At 37.9% G+C, this 18,360-nt stretch overlaps 9 protein-coding genes across 9 annotated transcripts; 4 read left to right on the top strand and 5 right to left on the bottom strand.

Annotated features, from left to right (window-relative positions):
- Positions 1 to 59: 59 nt before the first annotated feature.
- ERO1 (ER oxidoreductin) lies at positions 60 to 1,745 on the top strand (the record flags this gene model as incomplete). Its single annotated transcript, XM_453517.1, has 1 exon — positions 60 to 1,745. One exon carries the CDS (start codon positions 60 to 62, stop codon positions 1,743 to 1,745), a length of 1,686 nt encoding a protein of 561 aa, XP_453517.1.
- Positions 1,746 to 2,082: 337 nt separating this feature from the next.
- On the bottom strand, positions 2,083 to 2,562 carry TAF13 (Taf13p; the record flags this gene model as incomplete). Its single annotated transcript, XM_453516.1, has 1 exon — positions 2,083 to 2,562. The coding sequence occupies one exon, from the start codon at positions 2,560 to 2,562 to the stop codon at positions 2,083 to 2,085; it is 480 nt and encodes a 159-aa protein (XP_453516.1).
- A 566-nt stretch (positions 2,563 to 3,128) lies between these two features.
- Positions 3,129 to 5,699, top strand: ARG81 (Arg81p; the record flags this gene model as incomplete). Its single annotated transcript, XM_453515.1, has 1 exon — positions 3,129 to 5,699. One exon carries the CDS (start codon positions 3,129 to 3,131, stop codon positions 5,697 to 5,699), a length of 2,571 nt encoding a protein of 856 aa, XP_453515.1.
- Positions 5,700 to 5,899: 200 nt separating this feature from the next.
- On the bottom strand, positions 5,900 to 6,352 carry KLLA0_D10175g (SRPBCC domain-containing protein; the record flags this gene model as incomplete). Its single annotated transcript, XM_453514.1, has 1 exon — positions 5,900 to 6,352. The coding sequence occupies one exon, from the start codon at positions 6,350 to 6,352 to the stop codon at positions 5,900 to 5,902; it is 453 nt and encodes a 150-aa protein (XP_453514.1).
- Positions 6,353 to 7,441: 1,089 nt separating this feature from the next.
- KLLA0_D10153g (Zn(II)2Cys6 transcription factor) lies at positions 7,442 to 9,409 on the bottom strand (the record flags this gene model as incomplete). Its single annotated transcript, XM_453513.1, has 1 exon — positions 7,442 to 9,409. The coding sequence occupies one exon, from the start codon at positions 9,407 to 9,409 to the stop codon at positions 7,442 to 7,444; it is 1,968 nt and encodes a 655-aa protein (XP_453513.1).
- A 673-nt stretch (positions 9,410 to 10,082) lies between these two features.
- On the top strand, positions 10,083 to 11,474 carry KLLA0_D10131g (uncharacterized protein; the record flags this gene model as incomplete). Its single annotated transcript, XM_453512.1, has 1 exon — positions 10,083 to 11,474. One exon carries the CDS (start codon positions 10,083 to 10,085, stop codon positions 11,472 to 11,474), a length of 1,392 nt encoding a protein of 463 aa, XP_453512.1.
- A 526-nt stretch (positions 11,475 to 12,000) lies between these two features.
- KLLA0_D10109g (uncharacterized protein) lies at positions 12,001 to 12,930 on the bottom strand (the record flags this gene model as incomplete). Its single annotated transcript, XM_453511.1, has 1 exon — positions 12,001 to 12,930. One exon carries the CDS (start codon positions 12,928 to 12,930, stop codon positions 12,001 to 12,003), a length of 930 nt encoding a protein of 309 aa, XP_453511.1.
- A 1,811-nt stretch (positions 12,931 to 14,741) lies between these two features.
- EAR1 (Ear1p) lies at positions 14,742 to 16,142 on the top strand (the record flags this gene model as incomplete). The annotated part of the gene is made up of 1 exon (XM_453509.1): positions 14,742 to 16,142. One exon carries the CDS (start codon positions 14,742 to 14,744, stop codon positions 16,140 to 16,142), a length of 1,401 nt encoding a protein of 466 aa, XP_453509.1.
- A 267-nt stretch (positions 16,143 to 16,409) lies between these two features.
- Positions 16,410 to 17,876, bottom strand: PHO2 (Pho2p; the record flags this gene model as incomplete). The annotated part of the gene is made up of 1 exon (XM_453508.1): positions 16,410 to 17,876. The coding sequence occupies one exon, from the start codon at positions 17,874 to 17,876 to the stop codon at positions 16,410 to 16,412; it is 1,467 nt and encodes a 488-aa protein (XP_453508.1).
- Positions 17,877 to 18,360: the final 484 nt, after the last annotated feature.

Below are 18,360 nucleotides of genomic sequence, written 5' to 3'. Positions count from 1 at the left end.
TTGTCATACAGGTGAGCATTAAGTAGTTTCAAGAAATCACAATACTGTTACCTTAAACCATGGTAAAAGTTCTGCAACTATGCTTTTTGAGCGCAATATCGCTCGTTCAAGCGTTGAATTCGACTGTAGATCAAAAAGATGAGGCGAAAGTGGATATCAACACTGTTTTCGATAATGATTCGACTAATTTCTGCCGCATGGACAAGACAGAAGCTATTGGAGCCACCTGTGATGTGACCTTCCATGAAATTAACGAGGTTAACAATAATATTAGACCACAATTGTTGTCGTTGGTTCAAAGTGATTTTTTCAAGTATTTCAAATTGGATTTATATAAAGAGTGTCCATTCTGGTCGGATAACAATGGGTACTGCGTAAATCGTGCGTGTGCTGTTGATGTGGTAGAAGATTGGGATAGCTTACCAGAGTATTGGCAGCCTGAAATTTTGGGTAACATTGAAAATGCTACCACTGATATTACCGATGATGAATGTTCATTTTTAGATGAGTTATGTGACAAACCTCGTTTCGAAGCTGAAAAGGATATTGAATACTGTGATACCAATGATTTCAATAGCCAGCATTCAGTATTAGTTGATTTGACCGCTAATCCTGAGAGATTTACGGGTTACGGCGGTGAACAATCGTCGCAAATCTGGTCCAGCATTTACAAGGAAAACTGTTTCTCATTAGGTGACGAAAACCAATGCTTAGCTAAGGACGCCTTCTACAGATTGATATCGGGATTGCATGCTTCAATTGGTACTCATCTTTCCAATGAACATTTAAACACCGAAACAGGTAAATGGGAACCTAATTTGGAACTATTTATGACCAGGGTAGGAAATTTCCCTGACCGTGTATCGAACATTTACTTCAACTTTGCCGTTGTCGCGAAGGCCCTTTGGAAAATTAGACCATATATGAATGAACTAGGTTTCTGTAATGCTTACAACGAGGACGTTAAGGGAATGATTGATGGTGTCGTTTCTCAGCTAAATAGCAAAGTTTTCAACGAAGATTTACTTTTCCATGATGAGGTCAGTGGCCAACTTAAGGATGATTTCAGAATCAGGTTCAAGAATGTCACGAAAATTATGGACTGTGTGCAATGTGATAGATGTAGATTGTGGGGTAAAGTGCAAACCACTGGATATGCTACTAGTTTGAAGATTTTGTTCGAAATGGATAACGATGACGATGTGGCAAGACAGCATGTCGTTGATAAACTTACCAAGTACGAATTAATTGCTTTATTCAACACTTTTGACAGATTGTCAAAGTCAGTGGAAGCAGTTAACAGATTCGAAGAAATGTACAACTATCAATTAAAGAGTCCTGGTGAAAAACTGGCCTCCTTTTTCCAATTGGATAATTTCTTCAAAGTATTGAATGATAAGTTTAACAGTGCCAATCATTCATCTCAAGAAAAAGAATCCGTTAGTAACGTAGAAAAGAAGGTAAATGAATTCAATGATCTAAAAATGCCAGAGAAGAAGAAAGAAACACATACCGAAGTTCGTGAACAGGCCAGCGGTGTATTCAAAGAAGCATGGGATGTAGAATGGAAGAATTTCAAGCAAGCGTTGCGGTTTATCGTAACAAGTTATACGGACCTACCTTCCACTGTTAGTAAGTACACTGTACTAAAGCTCAATAAACTCTGGAACAAGTTTATTGGTGTTCCAAACTATCTCGAAGAAGGAGAGGAGCTTGAATATCCATCCTACAACTACGAAGAATAGATTAAAAACCTCTCAAATTGTCATTTTATATGACAATTTGTTTATAGATATTAAGAACTACAGGAGAACCAGCTGAAAATTCCAATTATGAAGATAAAGGTGATTATGTTCAAATAATACCCTCTCATAAGCTATTCATTTGGTTAATATATAGCTAATAGAAAAAATAAACGTATATGTTGCCGCTAAGTATGCATAAATATGGCATTTTGTTCAGAAAGGCGTAATACTATAATGATAGAATTTATATGAGGATTGCTTTGTTTTTTCACTTCTTTTGCCCAGCAAGAGAAGGATTTCAAGTACAGATATGCTAGGGGTAATGCGAATGTAACTCTCAGCTTGTTTCCCGTTTCTTCTTCTTAGGAGGTTCATTTCCCTTTTTCCTTGGTCTGCCTACCGGACGTGAGGTAGGAACGGGTTCAGGAACCGTTGTCGTCTCCTCATCTTCATCAGCCGAAATGTGGTCATCATCACCGTCATCTTTCACTCGTTTCAAAGATTTCCCCTCTGAATTATCAAATTGTTTCCTGGCATCGGTAATAACTTTATTCATCTTAATCAACTCTTCAGCTCTACCTAATTTCACCTCGTCCTTTCGAAGTACAAATCTGAAATCTTCCACTTTAATCTTATTCCTCTTCACGGTTTGAGCCGAGTAGTACGCATTGGCACATATATCGCTCAAATAAGACACCACCAATTCGTCTACACATTGAATGGTCTCTGGTAAAGGTTGCGCGACATCACCAAACGCATACATCAAAGAGCCAACATCTTTACTGAAAAGACTTGTTTTACGAATTCTTCTGGACATTCCTGTGTTGATCTAGAACTCCAACCGACTAGTCAGCTCTACTCCATGGAATGGACGAATGCGCTATAAGCTAAACTGTATAGCTTGATCATTGTTTCGTGATTTTGATTCTGGTTCTGAGTTTTATGTCAAACTGTCAACTTAAACACAGCGAAGAATAGTGCGAGTTTGCTTTTTTTTTTTTCGCAGCAAAAAATCGCTTGCGTTTTTTTGTCCCCAAATATCATGCGCAGTCCATCCAACAGTTAAGCTATATAGGGAGCTTTTTAGCGAGAAAGAAATTGACAAATCGCCTAACCCTTCCGCTTGTGTGAAAATTTTGAGAAAAGACGAACAGAGGAAAGGACATGACAGATCCACATCGCATCTTCTGAGGATCAGATAAACAGAGCAATGATAATAAACCGATTAGTACCGCTCAAGATAAGGTTTTAGTAGATATTATTGTTCCAACAGTGGCATCATTTAGACGCTCATCTGCGTGTGGTTGATATTGAAGGTTTGGTAAATATTGGAGGCTATTTTTCCTTCACAGCGACTGTGAGTCAAAGAGGATACAAGCAGGAATGAAGCCTGCGAAGCCCAGAGTGAAGACGTTCACGGGATGCTGGACATGTAGATCAAGGAAAGTAAAGTGTGATCTTCGGCGGCCCGGATGTGAGCGATGTGAGAAAGGTGGGTTAATATGTGGAGGATACGATGTAAAACTTCGGTGGACCCGGCCAATTCAGTTTGACACTATGGGTAATGTGACCGCAACACCTACAGGAATCAAAGATCCAGATGAGCCTCAGTATCAGAGAAGAAACGTTGATTTCGTTCGGTACAAAGAGGAATATGTGTATTATGAGGATATGGACGATGAATTATCAGCGTTAAGCTCTCCTCCTTTAGAGCTCATCTCTGAAGACAAGACTTGGATTATAAAGAAATTTGGTGTGTTCAAAGGCACAGATAAGGTCAAAAAAAGGTACGTGCCACGGAAGAAACGTAAGAAGAATCAAGTTTTCATTAATGCCATCGAAAAAGCTCAGAAGAAACTAGCTAATAAGAAAAATAAGGTTAAAACTGCTGATTCAGATTCGAAAGAGGGCACAAATTTATGCACTCCAGAAGATATGGAATCATCATCTGCTAATGATGATCATACATCTGCGCAGCAGCTTCATTCCCTATTCGAATTCGATATGAATTCTTTGTTGTTTCCTGGGAACGAGTGGATCTCAAATGAACTACGGGACGATGCATTACTATCGGCGTCCGCAGTGCAAGGGGAAACAATACCATTTATGGGTATTCGTCAGAATAATACACCGGATACGCCACAAACTCCTCTCACAGTAGATAATATGGGGAAAAAGAATGGTAGTGTTAATGGTAATTGTAATGACGGTCGCACATCTGGAAACGATAATGAAGACGAATTGGCTAGAGTCTATCGGCTCCTCTTCCATAGAAGAGGATCTTCTGATCAACCGCCACCTCCGACTATTACTTCCGAAACTAAAAGTGGTCATGCAAAGGAAACCATTGGCATTGTACCATTGAGGAATTTTGTGGAGCTAAACGTTCCAGGATCTACTATGCCGAGAAGTGCTATCGAAGTGATTCACTCTCAAGTTCCTGATCCCTCCATTTTTAATCGTCCAGGAAATACAAACCCTTTACTTGATATTCCCACAACAGGTGTACATGTTCATGGGTTAGCGAGATTCTTGCTAAATTATTACTTACAGAACGTTGCTGACCTAATGACTGTGGTTGTTCTACCAACTAATTCCTGGAAAACTATATATTTTCCACGTGCACTCAAAGCATTAGGTGATCTAACAGGTATCGGTTACACCTCAAATTCAAGAAACTCACTTCTAAATGCGTTACTCGCAGTTTCTTGCTTCAATCTCCAAAGTAAATTTCCCAAGAACTCTCCGGAAATGAAGTTCTTCTTAACACTTGGGATTGAATTTAGAACACAGGCATCAAGCTTTCTCAAAAGGTGCTTATCTAATACGGTAAACCAAGAGCGGTATAAGGACATTTTGACTGCAATCTTATCTATGAATTCTATTGATGTCGTCTGGGGAACCATGGCTGATTGTCAAGTTCACTTGGCTATCTGTGAAGACTTCGTTGAAAATAGAATGAAGACTAGACCGAAGATTTCGGCTAAAGCAAAGGCTCTCCATCGAATTTTTTCCTTCTTGAAACTCATTCAAGATAGTACCAGTTTGGACAAGGTCAGAACCAAGGAAATTGTAATACTGGACAACAATTCTTCCATTGATTCGCATATATCTTCTGGCATATCTTTATCTAATGGAGAATTTAAAGAATCCCTCAATAGAGAGGATGGTAAAATTGTAATTGAATTTTTCAGTTCACCTTCCAGCGGTAAGCCTTCTCCTGTGGCTTTCCCAAAAGGTTCACACGATAGTTCTGGTGTGACGACTCCCATTTTCTCCAATATAGCAAGCGAATCCTATTATTACCCGAAATCTAACGATACTGATAATAATATACTAAGTACCGACGCATTATACGGTTTACCAAACTCTCTCATATTATTATTTTCGGACTGTGTTCGACTTGCTCGGCACTTGGAGTATTATCGGCAGCATAATATTGTAACACCAAAGGCATTCAAAAAACTATGTACTGAATTTGAACAAAGAATTTTATCCTGGAAATCAGAATGGGATTTCAAAGTACCAGGCTCGCCTGATCATTTCGTTAATGACACTATTGAAGGTGTTTATCACCATACTATGAGTTTTTACAATGGATTGATCATTTACTACTTCACCGTTGTTAAAGGTTTAACTTACAAATACGTTAAACATCACGTGCAAAACGTGTTGAATAGCTTGATCCAATTGACAGAGTTGATTGAGAATAAGGGCGTTAAAATAGTTCCCTTAATTTGGCAAGGGTTTATGGCAGGATGTGCTTGCATCGACAGTAATTTACAATTAGAATTCAAAGAATGGGCAGCCAAACTTTGTAAATCTGGGATGGGTTCTTACTGGGGAGCTCGGCAGATTATGTTCGAGGTATGGAGAAGAAGATTGAACGGAGAACAAAATGATGACTGGTTCTCTGTCTACAAAGATTGGGAAATGAATTTAATGTTGTCCTAATATAGCTCAGCACAACAACGAGAAGTGCAATTGCGTTCATCATGTGAATAATCGCATAATTTATAGAAGAGAAAACACAAAATATTTAACTTAATAATACCACATGGATAGGAGTTTTGATAAAAAGTACATTTATGTTTCTTCTTATATCAAATTGGGAAAGGTTCTGATTTTAATTTCGTTCGTCACAGAAAGGGATATTAAGCGGAATTTTCAACTCTATCTTTCAAAGCATTGTTGAATGCTTCGAATCCAATCTGAGTTTTCTTTCCAACATACCATAATAGGGGTTTCTTTAAAACACCACCAAAGGCTTCGGATTGAATAAGTTCCGTTTTCATACCATCTTCCAATGGCTTAAACTCGAATTTATGTGTTCCATTGAACACGGACTTGACACCCAGAACACCCGTCCAAGAAAATTCTGCGTCGGAGTTTGTGATGACAACTGGAGCCATCTTTTGAGGAGATCCCCCGTCGAAATCCAATAGAACCTGTAAACCTTTCCCTGGCACTGGGCCTTCTTGTTTGTCACTTGGTGATATTTCCTTAATGAAAGTGGACCATTCAGAATATTTTGTAAAGTCCAAAAATACCCCTCTCACTACGCTTGGAGCCGCGTTAATAATAGTTCTAGCTTCGATATCTGCCATCTTATCTCTATGCAGTATCAGTGCCAAGGCTGTTGATATTTCTTGCCCTTCAATAGTATATTTACGGTTTATATTATCAGCCGTGCTATTTTTTTTTCGAGGTATGTTTTTTCAGCCTTTTTATACAGATTCAATCCCTTTCGGCAATAAGCTGTAATTCAATGATATACATTCAAGATATTAGTAATATTTGATTTAGTATCACAGAAAGTACAGTATCATGCTAATCAGCTACATTCTAGTTCATTGTGTGTTTTTTTTTTTGTTACTTGTTAATATACCGAATATACCAAGCTACTTTCACAATCACTTGCTGTAAACTCAATGGCTGTGTTCTTCATAAGTTCGATTCCTATTCTCTTCCAAAATTATATATAGTAGTTATCTAGCTTAATGGACTAAAGTGCTGAAACAATTCCTTGCTGTGAAATTATAATAAAACTTATTAATCTGCAATCCTCTAAGATAATTTACTTTGTCGCTTAATAATTCCCAATAATTATAGCATTACAACAATTCTTATGAGTCTACATTGAAGGGGATTGAATATTGACAAAGCAAGTAATATGTATTTATCTATAATACCACGGGGAGAATACAATGCATTGTATGGATTGATAGTAAGCTTCGAGAGGGATAGCGAACATATCTTTGGTGGAAAAGTCTGACAGAATTTCAGGTAAAAAAAAATGAAGACAAGGTAAAAATAAAGAATGGTATGCCAGATTAACAAACACACTAAAATACAGTGAGAGAAGCAACTTATAGACATAAGTTATATTAGGTAATTCACCATGCACTAATATCTTTCGAATTCAAAGTTCAATACTGAAATTCCATGTCACTGTCCGCATGAGAACTGGGCAACAGCGTGATTACGCAACGTAAGTTAATTTGTATCTCAAGGTATGGCAGAGCCTTCTTATACTTCTCTTAATACAACTGTAAAACATACATCATTTTATCAGATTAACTAGAGAAGAGCCATGAAACAGTCATAATAATATACATAATATAAAGTAACAGAAACGAAGAAAAAGTCATAAAACTGATAAAACCGTTAAGTTAGTTCTATCATTTAGTTTTGAACTACGCAAAGAACGTTGAAAATTCATCATCAAACATGTCAAGCGCAGAATCAAGAAATAGATCGTTATCCCTAATGCCATAAGGAAGTGCATTCATATCGAGAATATGTGATTCTTGATTGGTGGGTGGCAATGACCAGTCAAATGCCTGGATAATGCTAGTGGAAAACTCGTCCGATACAATAAACAAGTATGATTGATTGAGTAAGTTGTCTAATTCCAACCCACGTTCATTTTTGAAGGTGTCATGAACCAATTTGAAATACCTGTAAGCTAAAACGGCATTAAATGACACGTCGGTGTCAGTTTGCAAATACGTATCAAACGTAGCAATGAATTTCTGAAGATCTACATCACTGGACACAACGGCCGACCCATCGTCTTCACGATTCATGTATGCATCAGAAAATATAAGAACGAGCTCATGTGTGACTCTCGGTAACACAGTATGGTGCAGATATAACCCTAAACTGATATCTAAACAGGAATCAACGTTAGTTGTGCCCTTGATTGTTCTTTGTCGGTTATATACGGCACGAATATAATTCAGAACCAAGACCAGTGATGCGATATGGCACAAGGATGCATTTTGTATCAATTGTTTGGACCCGCTTGGGTTAATCTGAGATTCAATTATGGACAAATTTGAGATCATCTGTAAAGAGAGAAGAATCGTTAAAAGCTTATGAAAATTAATAGGTTCATCATTAATACCTTGAGACAAGTAAGGCGTAAGAGATCCAAAATTGGTTAGAATGGAGAACTTCAATTGAAGTATAGAAACTTTCAAATCAGGAGCATTTTTGGTAGAATACACTTCTGCTATAATTTTTCTCAAGAATAGCAAATAACTAGCAGGTGAATAATTCTGTTCGGTTTCAATTGTCATACCTGGGCTTTGATCAAAATCAAACAGAAAATCATCACTAATCAATAAAGCAGATCCGATGGAGAATGAGCATTCTAAATCTGCTTGAACAATAAGCTGCCATAAATTTGATATGTAACGATCATCGTCCCTGAAGAGCTTCAGAGTTTCTCTTCTAAACAACCCGATCTGTAACGCGGTTGAAAACGCTAAGCTTACCACGGCAAGACTGTTACCTCCGTCACCGCCAGTAAATCCCTTAGCATTGATATGGATGTACTTCAACATGAAAAACTGAATTCTCTCAAGATGAGCAGACTTGGCACTTTCGAAAGAGGCCAAATATTTGTGGAAAACGTCAATTGCCGGAGTATTCTTATCGTGGAAGTACGTCATTGAAAGAATCTTTGTAATAAGGCCTACTCTATAATAATTTTTCTTGTTACCTAATTCAATAGATTTTATCTCCCCATTGACAGCAATTAAACATAGATCAACGTCAGAGAACACTTTATTTGGATCAACTATCTCGAACTCTTTAAACAACGAAGAATTGAAGAAACTAGTTAAATATACTTTGATAACGTCCATCGACGGCAAGCAGCCGCACAAGGCATCTAGCACAGAATTACCACTTCTTAAAAGAATTGGATTGCCAACGGAGTAAACTTCCTCCATTTTGATGGCATGAACGTGTTTCTTCTTCCATTCGTTCCGCTTTTCTTTAATAGTTTTCCAAATCTCAGAGTAGTACCACCCCATACGAGACGACTTTATCAAACATCGAACTGATGTTGGTCCATATGTCAACACTCTTCCATACTTGGAAGATGTGTACCAAAGTTTAGTCAACGGATTACCGGTGTTTTTGTCGGATTTTTCACGAAGTTGTGATGTGAGAATGCCAATTTTAGCTATCAGTTGCGACTTGGATAGTTGCTTTGTTCCATCGACCAACTGCGATTGCAGATTCACATTGTAGATGCATTCATAGCCTTTTTTCAAACACGCTGAACAACTGGGTGCTTTCCGATCACACTTCTTCTTACGTCTTTGGCACATAAGACATGATCTCGTCGGCTTGTTTCTGCTTTTAGGCATTCGGGAATAGATCAATCGCACCCACACACTTTTTTCCCCTAATAATGAATCAGCAAAGCTAATCAATGGTCAATTGCTGGGAATCAGAGAAAACTTTACGAATACCGCCAGGCGGGAACAAACCTGCTAAACCAGATAAACTACTGTACGAATAACTAAAACCAACCGGCTCACAAGACCTGTGTAAATATACACTCGAGCCCATCTTTTCTGGCGTAGAACATCATTCCCGACAAATGTTTTATTTCCGAAGCTTTCTCTTCGAAAAATCCCATTTGCTTGAAAGAAGAAAAGACGAAACTGACATGTTGACATAATCATAAATGCAGTGGTCAAAAACGTAATGGAGATTAAGGAGCAACATAGAACAACATACGGCCGCTATGTTCTCAGCGGTAATTTGACACATAATAGACTTGTGTTGGGTGCAATCGACAAACCAGTATATTTCCGACACCCCGATCTTTCAAAGGATCCATACTTCTATATAAATATGATTCACTCATTGAGCTTAGACGAAAGTAATGAATCCCAACACGATGTGACATGAACTCAGCAGCACAGAAGTTGTCAATCCACATACCATAGCAACTTTTAGGCAGTCTGTAACAGAAAAGACAAATAAGTTGAGTTACAGCAAAGGCCCTCGATCTGACATTAATAACAGTTGAAAATGTCTGATTTAGAGAAGAAACCTTCAGTGACGGAGAAAACAATCCAGATTCCAGACGGTGGATACGGATGGGTTATCACATTTGCATTCTTTTTGTACAATTTTTGTACCTGGGGTGCAAATGCTGGTTACGCTGTATACCTTGCTACATATTTGTCCCGTGATGTCTTTCCTGGCGGAGGCAAGCTAGATTATGCTGCTATTGGTGGTTTAGCATTTGGAGTAGGATTATTATTTGCGCCGGTGATTATATATTTCTCTAGAAATTATGGAGTTCATGTTGTCATTGGACTGGGTATAATTTGCCAATGCGCCGCTTTATTATTAGCTGCATTTTCCAAGAAGTTGTGGCAGATTTATCTTACACAAGGTCTGTTAATCTCTTTCGGACTTGCATTAATCTGTACTCCAAGTATGGGATTAATACCACAATGGTTCAGAAAGCGTCGTACTTTAGCAGCTGGTATTGGCGCCGGAGGCAGTGGTTTAGGTGGTATTATCTTCAATTTGGGGATGCAAAAGATTATTGAGGTGAAAAGTGTGAAATGGGCGTTGATAGTTCAATGTATCATTTGTACTTCTCTCAGTACATTGGCATTGATTCTAACAAGAACGAGAAACCAACACATCCATGGATCTGCCGAACAGACACAACCTCTTGGGGCAGCATTCAAAGAACATATCAGTGTTTTCAAGGTTGTGGGAATGTGGGCGTTGTGCAGCTGGGTGTCGTTTACAATGTTAGGTTACGTGATTCTCTTGTATTCACTATCAGCATTCACCCAAAGTCTTGGTTATGATTCTGAGGAAGGTTCTTACGTATCGTGCATGATTAGTGTGGGTAGTCTAATTGGGAGGCCACTCATTGGGCACATTGCAGATAGATATGGCCCAATTACAGTAGGTGCGCTCGTAAATTTAGTGGTGGCAATTTTATGTTGGGCCATGTGGATTCCATGTAGGTCTTTATCTGTTGCAATAGTGTTTGCTTTATTGCAAGGTGGTTTAATGGGGACAGTTTGGGTTATTTTTGGCTCTGCGACAGCAAGGGTTGTAGGATTGAAAAAAATTGACAAAGCGTTCAGCGTCATGTGGATTTTCATTGCATTATTCGGAATACCTGCCCCTGTCATTGGGTTACAATTACGTTCTAATGTGGCAAACTCAAAGACGAACTATGAGAAGACGGCTATTTTCACTGGCTTCGCATTTTTAGGAGCAGCTTTATCTTTGCTATGTCTAAGGGCATATATCCTCAGCAGAGACAAGGTAGCAAGTATACATGCAAAAGGTGAAGATTCTATGGATCATGATGAAACACATTACAGCGTTACTTTACCCTCATTCTTCAATGGATTAATCAGCAAGAATACCGGCAATAGAACTATCTGACAATAACACATTCGTCAATCACAATAAAGAAACTTCGCGCGCTTTTTTAAATCGTTTTATGAGTACTACAAAGCAATATTGACCAAAAATCTTTATCCAGAAGTATAGCATGCATCTTGAGAATACAGTACTTCATTGTCAGTTCATACAGTAAACGAATCTTTTACTTTGCAGAATTCGTAAGTACCGTATTCTTGTCATGACATTACTCATTTACAGTTTAATCAATATGTATAGTTTTATCAATAGCAGCAGCTTTTTGCTCTGAAATTTTTCACCGTAATAGAATAGACGTGTTTTAGAGATTGATCGACAGTGTTTTGCCTGCAGCATCATAAGGGGACAAAGTTTCTCGAGATTCGGAACAACCTTAATTTTTTTGTACGGGTTACTCTGTACTGTTTCCCGGATACCTTAAAACATGCATTATTGTAATGCAGAAACCTTTAAACTAAACAGGGCGGCAGAGTTTCAATTTGGTATACATACAATACTTATTCTAAGATTACTTAACTGCATATCAATTCTATTCAAACAGAGGGTATGGTTCAAAGTCTGGATGAACATATCTTTTAACGCCTAAAGTCTCGGATAGTTTTGTAATCCTTTCTGTGTCTTCTCGAGATAAATGAACAGGTGTTTTGTTGGAAGCGATTCTAGCCGGAGTGAAGGATTTTGGTAGCACACAATAGCCACGGGAAATACCCCAATTGATCAGAACATTTGCTGGTTTTACATGGTATTTATCGGCGATTTCTGCGATAGTTGGATCGGATAACATAGCGGAAGAAGAAGAGCCCAAAGGACAGTATGCTTCAACAACTATACCCTTCGATTTACAGTAGTTAATTAATTCAGTTTGGGGCAATTGAGGATGAATTTCGAATTGGTTTACAGCTGGAACCAATACATCAGGACTAGAGTTCAACAGATCCTCGAGGTTCTTTATAGAAAAGTTGGAGACACCAACGGCTCTGGTCTTTCCGGTCTTTGGCAAAGTTTGCATCAGTTCCCAGGTCTTGATGAAACTCCAATCTTCAGTGTCAATCTGTGGCTTAATTCCTGGAGTTGGGTATTTCAAGAGATTTTCTGGACCGCCAACTGGCTTTAATGGAACCGGCCAATGTATCAAGAACAAATCCACGTAGTCCAAACCCAACCGTTCTAAAGACTCATCCAAAGCACTTGCTGGATCTCTTTGTTGAGTATTCCATAGCTTGGTGGTAACGAAGATCTCCTCTCTTGGAATACCAGAATCTCTGATACCTTTTCCAACTGCAGCTTCGTTTCCATACATTGCGGCAGCATCGATGTGTCTGTAACCAGTTTTCAAGGCAGTGATAACAGCAGTGTACGCATCGGCATGACTTGATGGCCATGTGCCGAAACCGAGCTGCGGGATTGATGCACCGGTATTCAATTTTAGACTTGGAAATTCTCCAGATGGACTAGTCATGTCTTTTGCTGTGTTGATGTAATTTCTAATAGACGATTAATGATATCTCTATCATTAAATGCACTTTTACTCGATATACAATACTTTCCAAGTTCAAGCTATTTTGTTTTTCCTTCGAGAAATCTTTCGTTTATATACTTCCTCCGCAAAGAAATATTCAAAAAGACATGTCACTGAAAACGCCCAAAGTATATGTCGCACTTTAACGCCTCATAATATCCACATTTTTTAGTACTGCCTTTATTTCCTGTAACCTCTGTATTAATTGTGTTCCACTTATAGAATATGTGCCACTTATAGAATATGTTGGATTTCAATTATCTTTCCGATTAAATACAATGACAGAACGCATACCCGCCATCGGATACGACCATTAAATCAGAAAGACATAACTTTATACTGCTATGGACACTTCCAAAGCCTAGTGCATTCGAGTTTTCCAAAAAAAATCTCGCATCATGCGATAATTAAACGATACTGATAAAGGGACAAACAAAGAGCTGTGTTGAATCTAAAATACTGGTTTCTAATTGCGTGATCGCCAAGATCAATAATAAAGGGAAAAAAAAAGGGGAGAAAGATATTCCGCTTTCTCTTTTTTACAGTTGAATGTTAAACCAGCGGACTGTCCGAAATGTGTTATATTGAACTTCAAGGCATTATCATACAGAATCATGCAATGTAATTACTATTCACCCGGGGCCGTTAAGATTATTTATGTCCGATTAACTGATCTCGGATTATCTAGTTATTCCGCAACAATTTCTTTTCGGAATTTTCAAGGCAACCGGAAGGAAAGCAGGAAAATAGGGTTAATGGGAATTTTGTAAACCTGAACGTCAACACGACAGGAAATATACCTAAGTTGGCTATAAATGTGTCATTTTACTGTTGACATGCACCACCCTTACTGATTAGTAGTTGTAGCAAATCAATATAACAAAGCTTTTATTATAAAGTGTCAAAAAAGACATTTTTGTAGCCTTATTGAGGTATATTAAAGACACTATGCGAACTGCCTGTCTAGAAATCACACGGCCGTCTCATTCTTCGGTAGCCATTCTTTTTGGATGACAAGTAAGTTATTTGAAAGTGTCTGTTTCTAGCATTTAGTGTGTCAATACCAGCTGTGAAGAAAATCTTGCGCATATGATTTCATGAGGTTACCTTTGCAGGAGGCATAATATTTTTATTCCAAGTATTTGCTTTCCACCGCGAAATGACAGTAAAGGGACCAAGTACTAAACTGTAGGTAGTTGTGAATAAAGTGGAAGAAGCACAGATGCCTGCATAACATTGATATACCTGTCAAATTTTCGTGATTTGCAATAAGTAGGCTTTTTAAGGTAATATAAAAAGTTCTGAAGGGCATCTACAGAACATTTTGTAAAAAAAAAAAATAAAAGAATTAAAACTTTGGATAAAGGAGGCGCAACTTACTCAATTTCTTATAACGAACAAGAAAGAAGAACTGGTCTGGGATCAGAAAACAGTGCGAGCAACAGCGTATAAAGCTCCTCTTTTCAGCTTTCATCAAAATCTATAACATTTGGAATCCGAGTCGTTTTTTATAATCGGTTTATTCATTGGTTTTTGAGCCAGAAAGGGTGTTCTGAATATCAGGAAGACTATTTGTATTATCAAAACAAGATATTGTTGATAAAAGAAGTGGACCAGTAGTATCAGCAAGAATTCCCTGTTTTCTATTTTCTTTTTTTGGTTTAAGAGACTCAGTTTAACACGTCTATTCACTGTTCCTAATTTTTGAATTAGAGTTACATTCCACCATAACACTGTGCGGAAATATCGTAATGAATTTGAGTCTTGTAGCGAGGCATGGCCACAAGTCAAAAATGGCACACAAGCATCATGGTGACTCTGCACATGTATCAGAAGGGCCTTCTGATCCAGACGTCGATATGGACTTGATAGTTTTCACTATGATGTTCATGTTTTTATCGTATCTGCTGTCGATTCTTGTGTACTTTGTGACAAGGTGGCTGGTAAAACGTTTGTTCACTGCAAGGATTTCTTTACATGAAGAAGGGACTATGAATGGCGGACAATCAGATCTTTCTGAGGATAGATATTTGGATGATGAAAGTGAAGTGAAAGAATTTCTACAAAATCTTTCTCCAAAAGAACAGTTCTATTATAAGCAAGGAGAAGAATATGTGAAACAGAATCCTCCACTTCTCGTTCCATATTTACCAAACGATCCCGAGAATAGAGAAGAAGTAATACCAGATCCGATAGTGAACGAACAAACCTTGCAATTTATTGAAGAAGAAGGTGCAGCTGCGTGGGAGTTTCAAGCTGATCCCAACCTTCCTAATGATACAGTTATGATACAAGAACGAACAGAATTAACATTTCTAAATTTCAGTTATGACGCGTCTGTGATGACCACTTTACCAATACCAAGGTTGAATAAAGTGTACTATTACGAATGTAAAATATTTGAATTGAATCAAGGTAAAAACCATCTAAGTGATAACGAGATGATTTCCATTGGGCTTTCGACGTCACCATACCCATATTTCAGATTACCTGGACGGCATCATCATTCGATTTCCTATGATAGCGATGGTTGTAGAAGGATGAACTCATCGTTTCCAATGTCGGCAGAATTACAGACCCTGTTCCCTAGGTTTGAAAAGGGTGATGTTATCGGCATTGGGTATAGAACAAGAAGCGGTACGATATTTTTCACTCACAATGGTAAAAAGTTAAATGAGAAGAAAGTCGGTGGCCACATAAAGGGATGGAAACTAAAATATCTTTACCCAATTGTGGGCTCCAACATTCCTTGTAAAATACACGTTAATTTCGGAACATATGGTTTCGTTTACATCGAAGCAAATGTAAAAAAGTGGGGATACTCTAAAAATGCTGGCATAAAATTACCTCCACCATCTTACGAAGATTATGATCAGGATGTTTTGTTAGAGAGCGCTTTTGAAGATGATGTCTCTGACAGCGAGAGTATTACAAGTGACTCGATAAACGAACAAATTACAGATCAATCTGGTAACATTTTACCGCCACCACCAGGTTTTGAATTCAGCACATCTGTCGCAAGCGATATTCCTGTAGAGTCCATTACAATGCATTCTCTTCCAGCAGAGCCACCGAACTACTCGGCAGATGAAGACGAAGAGCATAATGTTGAAGACAACACTATAGCAAATCAGTTTGTAGCAACTACGTAAAGTATTATATATACAATTGGATAAATGAAAGTAGAGGATCAATAAAACATGGAAATGGGTTAAATTATTGACAATTAAGAAAATATTAAGTTACAGAGGTATTACAGAATAATCCCATGATGTAATGGCAGCAAAGTTAGCAAGGTTTATATCATAGTGTTGATCCGGCAATAATGGCCATTTTCAATGCACTTCTGAGAGCGATATATCAATCCATAATTGGTCACGTAGAAAGTATGAAATAGTATGATGCATTAACAAAAAAATTCAATGGCTTGATCCGTTTGGGTGTTGATCCTGGAAAAGCAAGGTAGACATGCTTTGACCCTCCTGGAGATTAGTAGAATTTAGGAAATCAGGAGTCTTAGGGATGTTGGAAGAAAAATTATCAAAAGTCATAGAGGTAAAATTATCATTTGTTGTTAAAAATGACGATTGACTATTATGAGAAGGATTTGCTGATGTATCATGTGCTATTAGGTTGGGGTCATCATTAAATCTTAATGCTGTTGACTGCGTATCAGTTGGGGGCATAGAATGCATTATGCCATGTTGGAGTTGAGTTGTGGGTGGGAAATGTTCTGTACTGTTCATATCAAGAATCAAAGAATTCATGAATTTTAATGATTCGTCCAATCCGGTTAGAACGTGGGGTATATTAGAGCCTCCAATGAAAGCATCATTTACTTGCCTTCCTTCGGAAAAATCTTCGCAAATCGACCATTGATTACTCGAAGCATCATCGATTGTTTCTGAGAAATATACTGCAAATTTGGGAGATTTAGAAAGCGATAATCTCAACTCGGCAAGTTTGGAAGAGTTTGTATCATTATTACCATCCAAGCTCGAAGGAGAATTCGAATTTTTAGCATCACCTTTCAACGATTCAGTGTTATCCAATGATAACGAACAGTTAACCACTGTGTTTATGGGGAAGAAAATACGAAACAATATCTTTGTGTTATTAGCAATAGCGCTAAAAAAATAATTAATCTCAAAATTCTTCTTTGATATCAGTACCATGAGATCTGTAGCGTTAGCCATTATTGTATTGATGGAAATTGGTGAAAGATTTGATAGCTTTTGTATTTGTGGTAGTGAATCACTTCTTAAATTACCGCTCTTAAGACGTTTCCATGAACCCACGGTAAGAGAAGAAATGTCAATGAAATAATAGCTGGAATTTATTGCAAGTGGAATTTTGTCGAATTCGAAACTAGAAACTAGAGTTGTGTTGTCAGTGGCTCCTGGCCCGTTCATACGTTTATCTGATTTTCTATACTTTGATCTTCTGTTTTGAAACCATATCCGCACGTTTTTCTCAGGAAGCCCCGTCATCTCTGATATTCTTTTCCTATTTTGCGCGTTGGGGCTTGGATTAAGTTGAAATTCACGTTTAAGAATCTCTAGAGCTTCACCAGTTGCTCTTGTTCTCTTAGATTTTGGTTTGCTAGAAGAGGAGGAAGAGTGATGCGTTTCATGATTTGAATCATGATCGTCATCATGTTCTACCTGTGTATTGTGCTCATTAGCTAGAGTTGAAGGTATTCCTTGAAACATCTCAACTCCGTCCGAGGCATTCATTAAAGTACCAGATTGGTTGCCATATCCGGACTCTCCTGAACTAATTCGTTTGTCTTGAAGCTGTTCCTGATCTCCCAAAAATGTGTTTGAGGGATCAAATTCTGGTTGGAAATGTGGGAAATCCGGTTGGTTATAGTCAAAATTATCCATGGCTTCAATTATTTAATGACAATAATGATAGTCCAATATATGGATTCGATTCTGTTTTCAAAAGGCGAATAAAGGGATTGTTCACAGTGGCTTATTTCCTGAATTCAACTGAAAATGCGCAAGCAACAGACCTAAAAGATCACCAAATATGCAAAATAAGTTATCCTGAGAGAACGATAGTATAATTCACTAATCAGTTGGCTTGCAGTGAGTACTGAGGACCGATTTCAAAAGTAGTATAACCACGCTCGTTTCTTCAAACCTGATCAGAACTAGATGCACAAAAATAAAGCCGAAACCAAAATCAAATAATGTTACAGGGAAAACCAGCAGTCCAGAAATCTGAGCTTCCTGCAAAGAACTAAATATAGCTGAGTAACCTTTCACACAAAAAAATATTCCAATCTACTGTTTGGTGTTTTCTTACGGTAGTTGATCCGAAACTCGTAACAAAGTGGTCTTAATCTTTCTTGTCACATTATCT

This window comes from Kluyveromyces lactis (assembly GCF_000002515.2).
Source record: "Kluyveromyces lactis strain NRRL Y-1140 chromosome D complete sequence".
Classification (NCBI taxonomy): domain Eukaryota; kingdom Fungi; phylum Ascomycota; class Saccharomycetes; order Saccharomycetales; family Saccharomycetaceae; genus Kluyveromyces; species Kluyveromyces lactis.
Note: the sequence above shows the minus strand (reverse complement) of the source record. Positions and strands in the feature narration are given on the sequence as shown.